Source organism: Conger conger, chromosome 6, assembly GCF_963514075.1.
Source record: "Conger conger chromosome 6, fConCon1.1, whole genome shotgun sequence".
In the NCBI taxonomy this organism is placed as follows: Eukaryota; Metazoa; Chordata; class Actinopteri; order Anguilliformes; family Congridae; genus Conger; species Conger conger.
Genome location: NC_083765.1, coordinates 51,364,116 through 51,382,991, shown reverse-complemented (window position 1 = coordinate 51,382,991; position 18,876 = coordinate 51,364,116). Strand labels below are relative to the sequence as shown.

Sequence of the window (18,876 nt, the reverse complement as noted above, 5' to 3'; positions counted from 1 at the left end):
CCTAGCGAGTCCCCTTCGAAAAATCCATGAACGTGTCCCGCTCCCGGCCGAATCAGAGCTGCGTAGATCGGGAATCTACCACAAGTACATCCCGACGAGTGTTTTCCAAATTTCCCAACTCGGTCTCTCGCTCTCCCTGGGGAGCTGCTCCCAGTGAAAAAAGCTACTCCGATGCCAGGTTATGCTCTGAAAGCAGCGTCTCTTTCTCAATGTTTTAACGACTATTCCTTTTTATCTGTATATTGTAGTCTATAACGGAAATATTGACGTAACCTGAGTCCCCAGGTATCTCTGTACCCTGTCCACTCGCAGTTCGCTTCCCTTTGTCCCTCTATCAAGAGAGTTCTTGCACAATCAGAATTAGAAGCGGTGTACCCCCTGGAACTAATATGGGGGAACTGACAACAAACTGTAGGTTTTCCGCTCCAAGCTCATCATTGTGTCGCTAAAACTGTCAGTTATAAAGAACGACCGGGGCTATTTTAATAAGTAAATACGTCTAAATTCCCTATTTGTTAATGTTTCTCTAATCACTGAAATTTCTTTAAAAACTATGCCAGCCACTGTATTACAGTTGCTAGATGCCCCCGTCATTCACCCAGTCTCTGTTACAGTCTCGCTCCCTCGTGTCTCTCCTTAGGTGAACTGAAGACACCATGCACGTGCGCGTGGAAGAGGAGCGACAGGTGTCGTTAGGACGTCATATTCGTAACGGACGTTATCTTCCATTCCATTCGAGTACCCGTTGCTATAACTTAAAGCGTCGGTCGTGTTAAACTACTTAATGTGCTAAATATTCCAGGATTTGTGGCTAATAAAAAAGTCACTGGCGAGCGAAGATGTGTCACTGTGTGACCTATTATTCCGAGGCCATTTATTTCACGCTTTTGATCGACGTTTTCCACGAACATTTGTCTATATTTTGAAACTTCCGTTTTCATCAGTAATGCAGCTGAAATTGACTCTAGAAGCAAGCATTTTAATGTATGTACAGATACTAATGACGTGAGGTAAATATACAAATATACTGAAATGGATTTGGGATGTGTATAATCAATGCTACAACATGCCATATCGATCATTGAAGACCACAGACGTTTTGCTTACATAACTGCAAACAAAAAATGACAGTTCATATACTGTAGCATTCCATATCTAGGGATATATGGAGGGTTTGGTGCACACAGGGCCAAAATGAGTATTATATATAAAAAGAAAGCTCTTTATGAGATCTATCTAGTGGCAAAAGATAGGATGTGCAATCCATAACTGAGTTGAAATGAAGTGTAAAAAGCTAGACTCATCCCAAAAACCTTGGTTCATTAAAACATTTGTCTTGGCTCTCAAGTGGGGCCTGATTGTCCACCTCAGCTAAGCTCTCAGACCTTAACCAATACATACAAGAGCATAATGCCACACTCCGCAAGGTCTCTTCTATACCCATTCTACACCGTACCGGGCAGAAATACACCATAACTGTGCCGCACCGCACTTAGAACGCACTCAGTGTTATTCCTGATTTCACTGAAATCGCTGACATCTTATTGGTCAGATGTTTGCAGGTGGAAAGCCTACAATGGGAAGTGTAGTTTGTGTGGGCGCATCGTCCAGGGCTCATCGGCTTGTGTTACAGTACCCCAATCCCACCCCCCTAAAACAATGGCACTGTGTGCGGCCCTCCTGCAGACCCCCTCCCCCCTCTGCGTGAGACGCAGCTTTGTTGTCTTGTCAGTCACAGCTGGATCATCTCTTTCCCCCTCCCTCCCTTCCTGAGTCTCCTTCTCTCATTTTCCTCTGTTTTCCCTGAACAACACCTCCATTCTCCCAGCCACACTGCGCAGATTGTTCGGGAGGACAGAAGCGAGAAAGAGAGAGATAGAGACTGCAAATGACAATGAAACAGCTGGGCTCCTTAATGCAGTTCATTCTGGTGTGTGTGTGTACGTGTGTGTATGCGTGTGTAGGCTCGAGAGAAAGAGTTATAAATGACGTATGTGACGGCATGTGTGTGTGAATACAAATTGTGTGCTGCAACATCTGGGCTGAAAGTTCAGCCTTCGGGCCAGTGAGAGCTATGGAGCGACGTGGTCCTTTAGCTAAAGGATGCATCAACATAACCTTTTCTTAGCAGGTTTTAAATGAATCAGTAAATGAATCAAATCAGCAAACAAACTAGTGTGTTCACGCTATATCTGCTATAAACCCTCTATTAATATTCAAAATTCTTATTTTCTATGATTGTATGCTTTGGCCCATACATGTTCTAAATTCTCAGGGATTTGCAGGGCTGTTATCAAAATTCATTGGCATCTAAAGAGTTAAAGTACTTAAAATACCTACGTATTTTGACCCACTGTTGGTGAGAATATGTCATCAGTGGAGTAACACGGTCTGCAGCACAAATGTCCGGTTGTCTGTGTTCCTTGCTGATAATAAACACAATTCCCTTGGTGGAAGTGGATTAGCGATAGCCCCGGAGAGCCTTATCGCCCCCAGTTCTTCCCACTCCCCCTCTCCTGGTGTCTGACAGGTGGGTTTCCTCACGCTGAACGTTCACATTCCAGTACATATCAGGCTTTGCAGACTGTATGTATGTTTGTGTGAGAGAATAAATATCAGAAAATATTACCCAGAGACACTGTATGCTTGAGGGGCAGACATCCAGGCTGCTGCTAAACACTGACTCTGAGTTTACCAATTTGAGTATTTTGAGGTTCTATATACTGTAAATGTAATCCACATTATGATATTGCTGTTTTTATATTATTTTTTACTGTTAGTAGTAGTGGTAGTCGTCATCATCATCATCATCATCATCATGTTGCAGGGTGTTCAGTAATTCATAAGTGAAATATTTGGTCTATGGTATGTTTCTGTGGAATGCTCGACTGTAGGCAGCCCCCCCCGGGGAATTTTTTATGAATCATAGGACCACACAGTGCACTTAACGTGCTTGTGAACATTAAAATAAGTGTATGATAGCAGGTTTCTCCCCAGAGTGGCGCTCAGGCCCGCAGTCAAAGCCGACACATGGGTGTTGGTCATGTAGGTCATGTAGGTCATGTAGGTTTTGAAGTCATCAAGTCATTTCCTGCTTTCTGGTGCACCTATTTCTAAAATCTTTCAAACAATAAGGATTAAGAACCAGAAATCAGGAAATTACAGTGAAAGTGAATTATGAATCTCTCTCATCGAGGTGAAACTTTTCAAAAACTACTTGAAGAAATATTATGAAATGCAAGACAAAGTCTAGACTGGGCTTAATGGGTAACCATTACGGATGTAAAGGTACACATAAATCTTTTCTTCGGTATGTACCTCTGTTTTAACTTCAAGGTTCAGTACATTTTCAGTAAAGCAGAAAAAACACTAAATATAAACCTTCTCATTATTCTATTATGAAAATGTAAAAAGTGGCTAACTGTTTATAATAAGTATAAGTATAAGTTCTCCACCAAATATATTAAAAGTTACGCACGTATTTTAAATCAAGACTTAGTCCAGTAGTGAAGGAAAGAGGATGTCTTTTTCCCAGTCTTGATAAAGTAAGTAGTGATGATTTTCTGATTAGATGCAGGTCGCTGCTCCCGCTGTTTCACAGAAGCTACGTCTCTACCCTGATTGCATGTAGGTAGAGCGGCAACAACATACAGGTGACACCGGCTATTGTCCTTACAAAGTGGGGCACAAGCGAGTGAACCACAGCCACATTCTATGCGGAGAACCCGGCAGAGTGAACACGCCTACTAATTAGGGCGACATTGGCTCAGGCGGTAAGAGCAGTTGTCTGGCAGTCGAAGGGTTGCTGGTTCGATCCCGTCCTTTGTGTGTTGAAGTGTCCCTGAGCGAGACACCGAACCCCCAAATGCTCCTGAGGAGCTGGTTGGTGCCCTGCAAGGCAGCCGATCGCTGTTGGTGTGTGAGTGGGTGAATGAGAAGCATCAATAGTACAGCTCTTTGGCTAAATGCCAACCATTTACTAATTAAACATTTAGGAATGCCTAGTCCGAAGACTAAAATAAAATCACCCGTCTGCATATTGTATTGTTTTTCATAACACAGTGCTACCAGTTTTTCAAAGCACCAATACTAAAGCAGCAGTATTTACTGAAAACCCCTATGGGAGGCTTGCAGTATTACAGCACGCAATAATGCAGTGGTGAGTACAAGACTAGGAATATGTCATATACTGCATTAAAGATTCTTACATTACTAGTATGAACGGCTAATTTTGTATTATTATTAGAATTTCTTTTAGATTGACTTCACAGTCCGATGACTGTATAACTGACAATCTCAGGCAGACCTGGGCCAAAAAAATATACATTTTGGATTCAAATACTTTTCTAAGCTTTGTTGAGCTTGTCTGGTGTATTGCAACTCTAAAAATGTGCAAACCCCACCTTGGTTGAATCAATTGCACCAGGTAAGATCAAACAGGCACAGAAATGTTTTGAATCAAAAAACAATAATGTATATATTCGATCCAGGTCTGCTCCCAGAACACAGAAAATCAGCACATAATCACAGTAGGGAACGAACAAAAGACAAGTGATATATTTTGTTTCTTTTAAACATTTTGTTTGAAATTGCTTTGTCTTTATTCTGTTACAGGCAGGGCAGTGGGTGAGGGTGATTGGTACATTCTCATTCTATGATGGGGGTGCAAACCAGGTAAACATGGACGTAATTGAGACATAATTGATTTATATTTCTCTCTCAACATAGATTTCTGTCTAAATCTGTTTAATAGATCTCATAAATCTCTCGCTATATAGAGTCATTTCTTCATACATATTTATAATATCACTATTGATATAGATTTTTTTTAAATAAAGTATTATAATGCATATAGTATTTCTTACTACATTACTTCCTATGGGGTTTCATTTCTTTACAATAATTGTAAACAAGACACTTACATATATAAATAATTACACAAAGTAGACAGTGCTGTACAGGGCTGTGGTGAAACGGGTACCATGGTAACTCCTATGGTAGTGTGGTACTAGGGGACACTGACAAGTAATAGAGTAATTGCAATATGATACACCGATAACTGTCTATAGTGCCCTTCAAACACCAAAGATCGTGGTGAAAATAGTTTGGTCAGATAAGAGATTGTGCCGAATGATGTCCCCTGTAGTTTAGTGTAATTTTAAGGATGTTTCGTCACAGGTCACCATGGTATACCGCATTTTTACCCACTTGGACCATCAGCGATATTCCCTTCGGTGGGCGAACAAGACAGACCATTGAGGGACTTCCTGAGGAAAACCCCTTACCTCAAGGTACTCCACTCACATAAACAAGGCAAATCCAATGGTAATAATTATACAATGACTAGTAATGATCATTATCGTAGTAATAAATAAAGCGACAAATTATGAAGCATTAAAAAAAATAAAAAACCCAAAGATATGAAGATCGCTCGAGAAAAGGTGCGGTGAAAAAGTCCAAAAACACGCCGGCGACGAAAACATTCCGGAAAACAACTCCATCTGAACATAATTAAATCTCTCCTATCGGAGACCGGGGGGGGTTTTGTTTTTGTTTTTTTTGCAGGTAACTTGGCACCCGAGAGCGTGAAGGGCCATCTGGTGGCAGCAGTGGGATACGTGCGGAGGCGACGGGATGGGAGTTACCTCAGCAAGGAGTCATACCCAAGAGCAACGGCAACCCTGTCACCGTGCCACGTTAAGGACGGCTCTCGCTCGCGGCGACCGAACCGCGGTGTGGACCCGGCTGCTGTGTGGCAATTGTGTGGGTCGATTTCGTCCGTGTGTCCAACTTCACTGTTGACACCCACGGACACGGAAAATATGAAAATGCCACAAACACAATACGTGTCGCCAACGGGTCTTGGCGCCTGTGTTTGTGTATTCGCGGGCTGGATGTTTTATGAGGTTTTTCTCAAAGGCAAGGACGATTCTGTCACAATAAAATGGTCTACCTAGCCTATCACACACTAAAGCATAATACTGACCAAAACACAAACAGGCCAAACTTTCAAGTAACCATCAAACAATTATCTTTTGTTGTTGTTGTTTATATCCTATCACTTTTTAATAAATGGTTTAATCACGTAACGTTTTAAATCTTAAATTTTTTTACATAAGGACAAAGCACATCATTCCCTTGGCAAATTCTTTAGTTTCTGTTATCTTTGCACATCACTCCATTGCCTCCTTTTAAACCTGAGGAATTATGCCATCACCCTCTGTCTCTATCAATTCACAGTCTCTTCCCTGTCTCTTCCCCCCTTCTCCTTTCTACCTCCACACTAAAACATGGAATCACTTCTTTTTTTGCTTGCCTGAAGGGGCAAAGACTTTAAGACCGTATTTGCCCCATCCTTTGGGGTTTGTACTACGTTTATCTCGTGGCATTCAAACATTCAGTGAGAGCCGTACCCCCTGGTATCCCCTCAGTGTCAGCCAGGCTAGGTTGTGAGGGGTAGGGTGGGGTAGGGTAGGAGCGGGGGTCTCCATGCCACCTCTGTGCATGGGAGAATTGATTCCTTATCATTCCTGAAGTTGGCCAGGGCAGCTGTATCCACGTCACCTCCATTGCGGGAGCGTCCTTTTCTCATTAATCATGAGTAAAGGTCTGCATCCCGACCCAAACCAAGCAGCCAAAACGTGGCTTCTTTTGTAAAGCCGAGAGACGGTGATCACTAGCGTTTGGGTCATGCAGACCCGTTTTCAATGTAAAGTCAATGGTACAATTGCGGGCCCGAAGGTATGCTTTGATTGAACTGGGTATCAGGACGATTTTTAGCTCTGTGATGTCAGGTCCGATTGGGTACAGGCCAACTGCCAACCCAGAAGCCAACAGTAGTGTCATAACGCTTCCGCCAGCTGTTCACAACAATTGAAAAAAAACAAAACGATTGACAACAATGGCACAAAGTTTCCAGTTTTTGTAGTGTACTGTTGAACTCAACCAGCAAAACAGCCCTATTTAAAAGCACTTATCATGTAATGTTTAACAGAAGGAAAGATGACACTGAAGCTAGCTGGCGAGCCTGTTCTGATCAACATGAGCTTTAAACCCTCAATTATTCCTGTTGTTACAAATATACTAATACTTGCAAATACATACTAAAAGAAAGAGGACATTCCTTTGCTGTTTTCGACAAAACAGCGACAAACTTCATCATGTTCAACAGAAGAAAAAATGCATTTAAAAATAATTGTTAAAGGTTAAATACAGCTGTTTTAATTTGCTAGCTCAGCATCAGAATCAGAATCAGAATTCATAACGACACACTACAAAAAGTAGAAGCCTTGCTTTGTGCCATTGTTGTCAATCATTGTTAACATCTGCCGGAAGCGCAAGAACCTTCACCAACAGCTGTCCTGTGGGAATTTACAGTACAGTAATTATACGGTTGTAATTACAGTACTGTTTTCTATTGTGATCTAGCTCTGTCAAGTTCGGGCTTTAAATTCTGGCTAGGACTTGGCAAGCTGGTTCGGGCGGGGCCACAAAGACTTGGGCTGAGGTGCTCTCATTTCTAGGTTGATGCAGACCTCTACTCAGGAGCACACGGAAGAAGATCAACTAGAAAGACAGACATTTCAATGACTTTTCAGTGAACTGGCCGTAGCGGTGGGTCACTCTATGCTGCAGCTAGGGCGGACGGTAGGTGGGGCGGGGGGCAGAGGCACCCTCTGGCCCTGGGAAAAGAGAGGACATTAAAAGATGGCACAACACGCAGTCCGCCAAGTGACATGCCCGGGACTCTTAAAAATATTAAAATCATTTAAAACACAAACCGAAAAATTGCTAGCACCAACAGTGGCTATAACAAAGCCTTTTTAGGTGCTGTCATGCAAGCAAAAAGAAGACGCGTCATCAGGAGAGCCATTTTAAGAACATCGTAAGAGTGTCTCGTAAGGATAGCACTTCGAGCTAGGTCCACAGGTTCACGACGATGGAGGTACGTCCATAGAGTTTAGTCTTTTCACTGAAGGAATGGGCTTTTAAAGGGTCACACCAATGTGTAAAATGGTGGCATGCATTGTACAGTCAAACCTTGCTGTGCTCTCACCGACACGCACTATACACGCCGATTTTCAAGCCCTGCCATTTGAGGACGAGCAACCACGCGAAAAAAGGCTTTGGCAAGTTGCGTTCTGCAAGGAGCCCATATGGCACGACTGTCCTCATCGACGACGTCTGACCTAAGGTCTCTGGATTGTTCCACTTACAGCAACACGCTTGAGAGAAAACGTCGGCCATATTGGCCTTGGCGATGGACTGACTGCTCCAAAAATGTGCACTGCCGTACCACACCTGGTAAGGCTAAAAAGTTTCACGGCAGTCAATAACGTCAGATACATTTTCTGCATAAAAAAATTAAGTAAATTGTAATAAATAAACAAATCATTAATACCAGGCACAACAACTGGCTTCCAGTGGACGGCTTGGAAGCAATAAAATTGTATCCACACACTGTACCCCTGTCGTATCAGATGTCTGTAGTATGAAGTCAGGTATTAAAGAAATAACTGATATACACCAGAGTCTCTGCTTGCATTGCTTGTACTGTACAATGATACATTTCAGAGAAGTACCACTGAGTGCTCTGACAGACAGAGGAAGTGAAGGGAAGGGCAGGGATAGGCCAGTTCTGTCATGGGAATTCGTTGTCAAAGGGAAAAGGGATGGAATGGACAAAAGGGGGGGGGGGGAGGGAGAGAGAGAAGTTAGACCATGGTGGACAGTGTGTTTTCCGCAGGGTAGGGGGACGGGGCAGTAGTTCGGAGCGGATGCAGGGCCGGGGGCGCCCCGTCGGCGGGTGAAAGGTCGTTGAGCTCGCCGGAGGACGAGAGGGGGAAGGAGGGCGAGAGGGAGATTCCGGAGGAGGGGTCGGCGGAGCCCGCGAACGTGCGCGGGGGCTTGGGCACCAGGTTGGGCTCCAGAGTGGCGCGGGCCAGAAGGACGCGGTCGTCGGCCGGCTGCCCCTCCTCCCCCTGGCCGTACGAGCCGCGCCCGGACTCCGACTCCCCGTCCGAGAGCTCCAGCGGGGGCGAGCTGCCGTCCAGCTTAAAGAGGGAGTCCAGGAACTGGGCGAACTCCAGCACCACCTGGCTGGGGGCGCCGTTGGGCAGGGGGTCGGGCCGGGCGGGGGAGTCGGGCCCCGTCTCCGTCTCCGCCCCCGGCCTCGCCTCTCCTTTCTCCTCTTCACTCTCCCGCGGGCCCTCCGCCTCCACTCTGCCCTCCTCCTCCTCTTCCTCCTCGTTCGCGCCGCCGGCTCTCGGGCGCAGGAGCGGGGCGGGGGAGCCGTCGGAGCTGGCGGGCACGGGGGACTCGGAGGGGGAACAGGAGGAGGGGGGACGCGGCGCCCCCTGGCCCACCGGCTGGCCTAACACAGTCTGGGCCAGCGGGGTGGAGGCACCGTAGCGGGGCGTCGCCGGGGAGAGGCGGTGGAAGAACTTGGGCGTGGAGCCAGAGTCGGGCGGGGTGGAGTAGGGCCCCAGCTGGCCCAGGTCCTGGCTGGAGGTGGCCTGGTCCAGGCAGTCGGCCGCCAGGAGCTCGGTGCGGGAGCTGAGGGACGGGTTCTCCTCCGGGATGGGCGTGCCCAGGGAGAAGCCCAGGGCCCCCAGGTTGGGGGAGCCCCTCAGGGCCGCAGACGACCGGCGGGAGTCCAGGCTGTAGAGGGACTCAGCGTCCGACAGGCTCTCCATCACGGCCAGCGGCGCACGCTGCTCCCGAAGCTCCACCGCCAGCCGCTCCTGGGCCGCCTGGAGCACCACGGGCACGGGGGGAGGGGGGCACTCCGCAAAACCGTTCAGCGAGATCTCGGAGCGAGCGCAGGAGCTGGGGAGGGGGAGGGAGGGGAAGGGGGGAGAAATACAGGGAAGGGAAAGAAGAGAGCGGCGACAACCACAGGGAACGAGACGGGACGCCGGAAAAGAGGGATTTAAACGAAGGAGGGGCGAACGGGAGAGAAAACAGGGTGGACAGGGAGAAGAAAGGGAAGAAGGGTGGACAGGCGAGGCGGAGTGGAGCGAAGGAGAGGGGTGAAAGGTCAATAGAAAATGGCAAAGAGGACATATGATGAGAGGAAAGAAACAAAAGAAGAATTGAATTTTGAAGAATGTTCAAGTTGGAGTTGTGAGATGGGTGGGGTTGTGAGATGGGTGGAGTTGTGAGATGGGTGGGGTTGTGGGATGGGTAGAGTTGTAGGATGGGTGGGGTTGTGGGATGGGCACAGTTGTGAGATGGTGGAGTTGTGAGATGGGTGGGGTTGTGGGATGGGTAGAGTTGTGGGTTGGGTGGAGTTGTAGGATGGGTGGAGTTGTGGGTTGGGTGGAGTTGTGGGATGGGTGGAGTTGTGAGATGGGTGGAGTTGTGGGATGGGTGGAGATGTAGGATGGGTGGAGGCATAAACAGGAGGAACAGAAGAAGGAGAGGACAGTACACAGTGCAAAGCAGTAACAGGGAGAGCGAGGGGGGGAGGGAGATGGGGTTACAATCATCCACCTCAATCTGGAGACTACACTAGCTCTCCTACTGTACATTACCGTGTGAAAAGACAGGACTGGGTTACCTAACACTACTGTACATGAACAAGGCACTGGGGTCAGAGTCAGAAAGACAGAGGACAGGGAGGACAGGGTAACTGTTAATACTTCCAGCAAAGTGCTTTTTTGCATAGACAGAAAAACAGGCTTTTACAGGCATAACATAACAAAGACAGGACATCAGACTGATAAACAGACCAGACAGATGCCCTGAGAAAATCTTACCACAATATCTTTAACTTTGAGTACTTATGACTTCTTACTTCAATAACATTATTAAATCAGTAAGTTACTGAAAATAATTGACTAGTGGGCCAATTGAAAAATGCACTCGTCATTTAATTTAATAAGTAATGCTATTCAGTCATAAATAGATAATTACTCATACTATGATGACTATGATGAATTCCAAGCAAATGTATGCAATTTTAAGCATTTAATTGAAGACTAGGTACTGTATACCTTCATGATTATATTGAATGGTCTAGGTCAGAGATATGAACCTGTGGGTTCAGTTCCTGGACAGCTAGTCTACTTACAGACGTTCCTCACACCCAACAATACTTACAGTGTATACAATTAAAACACACAATTTCGGCACAACCTAAAACACTCTCCAGTACAGGCTAAATTAGTTGACTAATTACCCCTTTCAGTCCCAATTTGAACTGGCTCCACCCAAATCCCAAGAGATTTTAGCTTTGGTTGAGAAAATTGAGGTTAGTCAGGTCTTAATAGGGGCTTAAAACATAATATAGCAGTAATTTTGACCGGTTGATAAGGTTGAGTTGGGACTTTATGGTAGTTTTGCCATGTGGCAGTCTTGGGACTGAGCGGGTTAAGGGCTGTACGCACACGCCCATCCAGCACCTGAGGTCGATGCCCCCGGTTTAGAGGAAAAACGAGATTTAACGACCTGGCCCATGCCTCCCGTCTCCCGCCCAAGCCCCCCCCCGTGACTGACCGGACGCTGCTGTTCCTCCGATGGTGGGCCGTGGCCGTGGGCTCCTGAGAGGCTGGGGGGGCCAGGAAAATCACATCAGGGTTCAGGTCCATCTCCGTAGGGCTGACCATGATCTTCGCCGCCGACAGCAGGGCCGTCTTCCCCTTGTTGTAGTTCTCCAGCACCTGCCAAAGCCAGAGAGGTCAGAGTTCACCAAGGAGTGCAGAGGAAGAGTGGACAAGTATTATATTTAGAAACGGGAGAGTACACCAGTTTCTCTGCTTGCATTGCTTGAACTGTACAACGATACATTTCAGAGAAGTCCCATAGAGTGCTCTGACAGACAGAGGGAGTGAAAGGGGGGGGGGATAGGCCAGTTCTGTCATGGGGATTCATGGCTTAATCTTTTTACATGAATATTGGCAATTTCTTGCTTTGTTACATGCCAACACAGTTCTTGTGGTTGCACCTAGGGGCACTTGTCAATAAAATGACCCTCCAGTGAATGTTTTGACTTCAGTTCTTTAGGGTACTTCAGTTACTTTTAACTGATAAGTTAAAGTGTTCACTGGGGAGGGAGAGGGTTAAAGGTGTGATGAAAGGGAAGTGTAGAGACTCGCAGGAACAGATAAGGGGAGGATCAACGTGTGGGGAAGGGAGAAGGACCGTGATCCCAAACTGATGTGGTGGAGAATACGGCACAGAGGAGAAGTGAGGAAGAACGTCAGAAGAGAGGGAGAAAGAGAGAGAGATGTGTGAAGGAGAACTTCACAAAAGACCACACTGCCTGGAAGGGACAATCCCCAAAGAAGCTTGGCTTCAACTGTATGCTAAAACTGTATCCAAACTATCGACTCTCTATCTCGATGCCTTACCTCATCAATTCGTGCTTCAAGAATGATTTTATTATCATTCTTTGGAGAGCCTTCTAAAACACCAAAGGATGTATTGTCAAGTAAAGTCACGACAATCCTTCCCATACGCAGTGAGTGTGCGCAGAGTCCAGTGAAGTTCTGCTCTGGCCGTTCTGGCCGTGTTCACGGTTCAGAAAGTGTGGAGGAGAAAGAAGAGGTGAGGGCGAACATCTGACCGAATCAGAAGAGCAGCGCTGTCATGTCCATGAATGGTGCCCTAATTCCGGGTAAATATCCACCAGAATATAAATGTGCCTCTCACAGAGCACGTTAATTTAATCATTTTTGCCTCTTTATGGACTTTGGAACCCCAAACAATTGTCTGCCATCTGTTCCTTAGCTTCTAAGCCTGAAGGCCAAAAATCTTATTGTTTCTGCCAGTATTTATTCTATTTATTCATAGTTTTACATGCCAGGCCTGCAGGCCAAATTTTTTTTTTCTTTTTTTCCCCCAAGTCTTGTTTTCCAGACTTCACAAAATGTATGCGATCATCTCAAAATCTGGAAAGCATATCATGCCTTGCCTGAAGTTGAACATGCAATGGTTTTGGAACCTCTTTCTTTAAAGCCAGGCCTGGTACAGGTGAAAAAATGCAAGCTGTAGAAGGTAGCACACTCAAGACACACTCACTGAGCACTTTATTAGGAACACCTATACACCTACTTATTCATGCGTCCATCTAATCAGCCAATTGTGCGGCAGCAGTGCAATGCATACAATCATGTAGATACGGGTCAGGAGCTTCAGTTAATGTTCATGTCAACCATCAGAACGGGGGAAAAAATGTGACTTCAGTGATTTCGACTGTGGCATGGTTGTTGGCGCCAGACGGGCTGGTTTCAGTATTTGTGTAACTGCTGATCTCTTGGGATTTTCACGCATCACAGTCTCTAGAGTTTCCTTAGAACATTGGCCAGAGCATCACACTCCCTCCACTGGCTTGTCTTCTTCCCACAGTGCATCTTGATGCCATCTCTTCCCCAGGTAAACGGTGAATATCCCAGACCTTGACTTGCGCCGATGCTACGTGATAATCAACATCATTTGCTTCATCTGAGTGGTTATAATGTTTCTGGCTCATCTGTGTATGTTCCTATGTGGTCCAAGAGTATTCATTGCAGATAATGGATATTTTGCACAATAGTCATAGCATACTATAGTTGATTATTCAAACAATTGTCCTACACTGTAAATCACACTGCTTCATCATGATTAATGCTGTAATGCAATGTACAGTATGTGAAAAAAGGTACAAGAATCAGCCACTGGCTCTGCCCGATGCCACTACACATGCCATGCCACTATACATGTGGTATAAATTTAGTTTGCTCATTATCGTTATATACACTCAGGGAAAAATTTATTAGGTAGACCGGTACACCCAACCAATCATGTGTCAGCAACTAAATGCATGAAAACATGCATACATGGATGGTCAAGAGGTTCAGCTGTTGAAACGTGAAAATGTGATCCAACTGAGTTTGACTGGATTGATTGTTAGTGGCAGACAGGGTGGTTTGGGAATCTCAGAAACTGCTGACGCACAACAGTTTGCAGAGAATGGTGCAAAAAACAAAAAATATCTAGTGAGTAGCAGTTCTGTGGACAAAAATATGCTATTAATGAGAGAGGTCAGAGGAGGAGGGCCAGAGTGGTCGATGCTGACAGGAAGGTGACAGTAACACAAATCCACTGGCTATAGAGGAGTTTCAGTTCTGTTCCCAAACCCAATTTATTCAGGTGTATGAGTGAAGACTTGCAGCAGATGGAGGCCAACAGAAATGTTTTGCCAGCCTCCCAGTCAAACAGGTTTGTCTGAGGGCAATTAGAGCACAAGCAGAAACTATTTTCAGTCCTGTCCATTTGCTGTTGTCGATAACAGGGCTGCTCTCTACTCTAATGCAGTACTGTGCTTCTCTCCCATACAGGAAGTCACCCAAATGAGTTTACCCAGAACAGCAGCCTCAGGCTGCACGATTGATAAGTTGCACGAGTTTGGTTGAACGAGTTGCAAACAAAAATAAGATTAAACTTACTTGAAAACAATCAGTTAATGTGAATACGAGGGATAAAAGCTGTTCGAGTGTCAGTGCGATCTCTCCTATACCAGTCGTTTTAAATCACAAGGACATCAGAAATGTCTGTAAATGCACAATATCTGTCTGGCCAAATCAAAAACATGCACTGACATAGAAATAATATATTTTTTAAAAACCTCAAAGTGAACTATCCCTTTAAACCAGTCGGTATATTATACAGTTCAGTGAATGGGAGAAAGTGTTTCAATTGGGGACATTACATTACATTACATGAAATTTGGCACACGCTAGACGAAGCAGGAGACAATCCTCCCCTGGAGCAATGCAGGGTTAAGGGCCTTGCTCAAGGGCCCCACGGCTGTGTGTATCTTACTGTGGCTACACCGGGGATCAGAGCTAGTGAGCGGAGCTGAGCGGTCAGAATATCCCGCTCCTCGCTCAGGTGGCTGTTTACTCGGCCGCTCCGCTCAATTTCGCGTCAGGCCGCTCCGCTCAATTTCGCTCCGCGCTCCACTTAAAAATCCTCCCGCTCCAGTGAAATCGCTCCACGCTCGCTCCAATTTAAAAGAGGAAGAAATAATCTACAAGCCGAATTGCCACCTTAAACAGAAAACTTATATCCTAAAGAACTAAGAGCAACGGCAATATTTTGGCAACATCGATACACATAAGCCTAAAAATAAAGGGATCAGTGGGATCAATTGCCTAAAGAATACAGGCTAAGCATCCAAGTTTTAAACGAACAAAAACCGGATAAAAGCGCCTATGGCTAAGAAACCATAACCATAGCTATGCGGCCACAATTAGCCCATCAGAAATGTAGCCTATAGGTCTCGCAGCTTTGCTTCCATCTCCTCAAGAGCATGCGGCATGAGGGTGTCCCGCACAGTGTTGTAGCAGGGGGGTGTGTAGCCTGGCTGGGCCACGCTGGCAAAGTGTCGCATCCCTTCTCGTTCTCCTTTACTCAGCGGTTCATAGTCCATGTAGATCACTTTAAAAAAAAAGCCTGTGTCCAGTTCCTTCTTTCTCGTCCTAGATATGGTTGGGGCTCTGGCTGCAGTGAAGATACTTTTAAATGCCTCACTTTTTTTCTGTTGTTGCTGCTGCTGCATTTCTTTCACTATGAAATACAATTTCATGAACAGCGATAAGTAAATAAAATAAAAAATCGTATTACGCCTACTTTGAATGGCAAAACTAATTTATTTTATTTGTATTATTAGCCTGTATTTAATTTAGCCTTCTACTTGATATGATATGAATTGCTCGTTTTTCTTTGCTCTGCGTGTGTTCGCGTAGCACACGCTCATGTTTCCGCGAAATGTGTCTTCTTAGATTCCAAAATGAATCTTTACTCACTGAAATAATGTCACCACATGGTTGTTCTTGCTCTATATTGTTGGTATCTAGTTGTTTGGTAGGAATAGTGAACTTGTATGACTTTCTAAAATATTTTGCGAACTCCCTCTCCAGCAACGAGCTTACAATGGCCAATTTTTGAAGTTTAACGGTCTTGGTTGTATTAGGAAGAAATGAATTCTGGGTGGATTTGGGCATGCCTCAGACTCGTGGGGTGAGCGGTATCGGAGCGAAATTGGAGCGAAACAGAGCGGCCGCTCCGGCCTCTAAATTAAAAAGCGCTACGCGCTCCAACAAAATTCCATCCGCTCCGCTCCTCGCTCGATCGCGCTCCGCTCACTAGCTCTGCCGGGATCGAACCACCCACCTTGCGGGTCCCAGTCATGCACCTTAACCACTACGCGACAGGTCGCTCCCTACAGTCCAATAGGGGGTTACACAGTAGCAGTGTATGCTAGGATGACAGTGGGGGTGGTGAAAGTGAATCAGAACTAGATATGGATTCATGGATTGATAAAGACAGAATTTTAAATGTATGCATGGTTTTTTAACAACACAGATGAACACAGAATTGTAAACGTATCACCAACAACAAAAACACACAGAACCCTTATCAGAGACGGACTGACTGAAAACAGGCAAAATGGGCACAGCAACACAGTGACCGCCCGCCAAAGATGCTCACAAGAGTTAACTGACAAAACTAACGGAGCAAACAAACCAAGAGACTGGCACAGAGACGATGACGTACACTGACATGCGCTCAACACACAGACTAACAACTTCACAGAGGACATGGACACAAATATCTACAGACAGGCTGCAAATTAACAAAAGGCAAAACACTGACCTCACAGTGCCACACATTGAAATGTTGTTTTTAATGGGAAACAAGACAAATGCATTTATTCAAGACGTAGCACAATGTAAGGAGGACTGTATACAACTGTTACAATACATGCGATGAACAAACGCTCTCGTTCTCATTTAAAAGGGAAACGGGAATCTAGGTCTGTTAGTTGAGTGTTATTGTTAGAGAGAGTGACGAGAAGAGATTTTGAAGCAAACTAACTGCGACTTCCACTGCTTAGCTACAAGGTCACGACCTGAATTACAGTGGTGCGAAAGCACAATTGGACGATTCGGTGTGCTTCCGTTGAAATGGGAGGACCATACAGAACTGGATAAAAACCCAAACGTATATTTATAAATATAAAATACAAAAGAAATGCGTGCACGAACAGCATCTGGGTGAGCTGATACGCAGAAGAGCTTAACGGCTGCAGCCATTATTAGCCATGCACTTTCCCTGAGCCATGCCTACAGACAGACTTTAAGAAGATGAAATGGTTTTGGACACAACGTAAAGCAACGGCAGGAATGCCAAGCCTGTGGACTTCTGGGAAAAGCACATGCTGGAAAAAGTGCATGCTGGGAAAAGCACATGCTGGAAAAAGCGCATGCTGGAAAAAGCGCATGCTGGAAAAAGTGCATGCAAAGTGGATGCAAACCAGTAGCAAATGGCATGTAGGTGACTTCAGACGCTCTGATTAATATTGAAGGCACTGTCAAGAGGTTTAGAGAAACAAGAAACAATAGCCTTCCTTTTGGACAACATGTTTCATGACTATCAAAGATAGGACAGTAAAGGTCATTTTCATTGACTATTTTCAAGACTGAATTTGCCCCGAAATGAGGGAAAGAAAAAAAGCACAGAAATTGTGCACTTTTCATAGCCATTGTAAAGTGCCAATCGGTCACTGTCAGGATCCCTGTTTTGCCTCTGGAATACCAAGAGGGGAAAAAAGAAGGCAGGAGAGAAAGCAGGTGGGTTATATTCGTAGTAACCGTGGGAATCACGGCAATTACACGATATCTAAAGAGAAAATGGGCATATTAGACAGTAAGTGTCTCAGTGGGGTTGGGGTGAATCAGGAGCCAGAGCGTCTGTGGCAGTGGACGGGGCAGAGGGCGGGGTTTTTAGGGGGGTGAGAGGATAGGGCTGGCTGGAGGGGTGTCAGCCTCCATCTCCTCTGACTCAGTATCTGTCAGACCCACACTGGGAGCAATGGCTTCCAGCACCTGTGGAGACATCACCACACGTCATCAGACACTGACACACGCACACACACACACACAGAAACACACACACACACACAGACACATGCACATGCACACACACGCAAACACAGAAATACACGCACACACGTGTGCAGAAACACACACACACAGACACACAAACTCACAGACACACACACAGACAGATGCATGGGCACACACACGCACACACACACAGAAACACACAGACACACACACATGAACACACATGAGCAAAAACACACGCACAAACTCACACACGCACATGCAGAAACACAGACACACACTCACACACACACACACAGACACACACAGACACACACACACACACACTCACACACTCACACACTCACACACTCACACACAGACACATGCACGTGCACACACACGCAAACACAGAAATACACGCACACACGTGTGCAGAAACACACACACACAGACACACAAACTCACAGACACACACACAGACAGATGCATGGGCACACACACGCACACACACACAGAAACACACAGACACACACACATGAACACACATGAGCAAAAACACACGCACAAACTCACACACGCACATGCAGAAACACAGACACACATACACACACACTCACACACACACAGACACACACACACACACACTCACACACACACACACCCACTGTACGCACAAAACAGAGAGGCTTGTTTTTGACCTTTTTTTTTTAAGTCTGTTAATCATATAATGCACAATTCTTTACAGATGACAAAAAAGAAGACAAAAATGAAAAACTTTTCACCCGTATACGGCCCGTTTACTTTGTAAAATGCACATGAACCACGTGGTATTCAGCTTGGCAGAGGTGGAACTGACCCCTGGCCCTATCTTCCAGTGAAATGGAAAGATGTTATGAACCTTCAAACTGGAATCACCAGAAGAGAAAATGCCCGTAGACAGACAGCCTTCCCTGTGGCACTTATTCTCAGAGATTTGTCAACCACAGGCCGACTAGTCCCC

At 45.6% G+C, this 18,876-nt stretch overlaps 1 protein-coding gene across 2 annotated transcripts in view; it reads right to left on the bottom strand.

Annotated features, from left to right (window-relative positions):
- Window positions 1-4,557: 4,557 nt before the first annotated feature.
- Window positions 4,558-18,876, bottom strand: part of dagla (diacylglycerol lipase, alpha) — a 57,817-nt gene continuing 43,498 nt past the window's right edge. For both annotated transcript variants that reach the window (XM_061245184.1, XM_061245185.1), the window contains 2 exons: window positions 11,500-11,663; window positions 4,558-9,828 (listed from right to left, as the gene is read on the bottom strand). In XM_061245184.1, coding sequence (XP_061101168.1) covers window positions 8,715-9,828; window positions 11,500-11,663 — 1,278 coding nt within the window. In that variant the 3' untranslated portion in view covers window positions 4,558-8,714. The remainder of the gene's footprint in view (window positions 9,829-11,499; window positions 11,664-18,876) is intronic.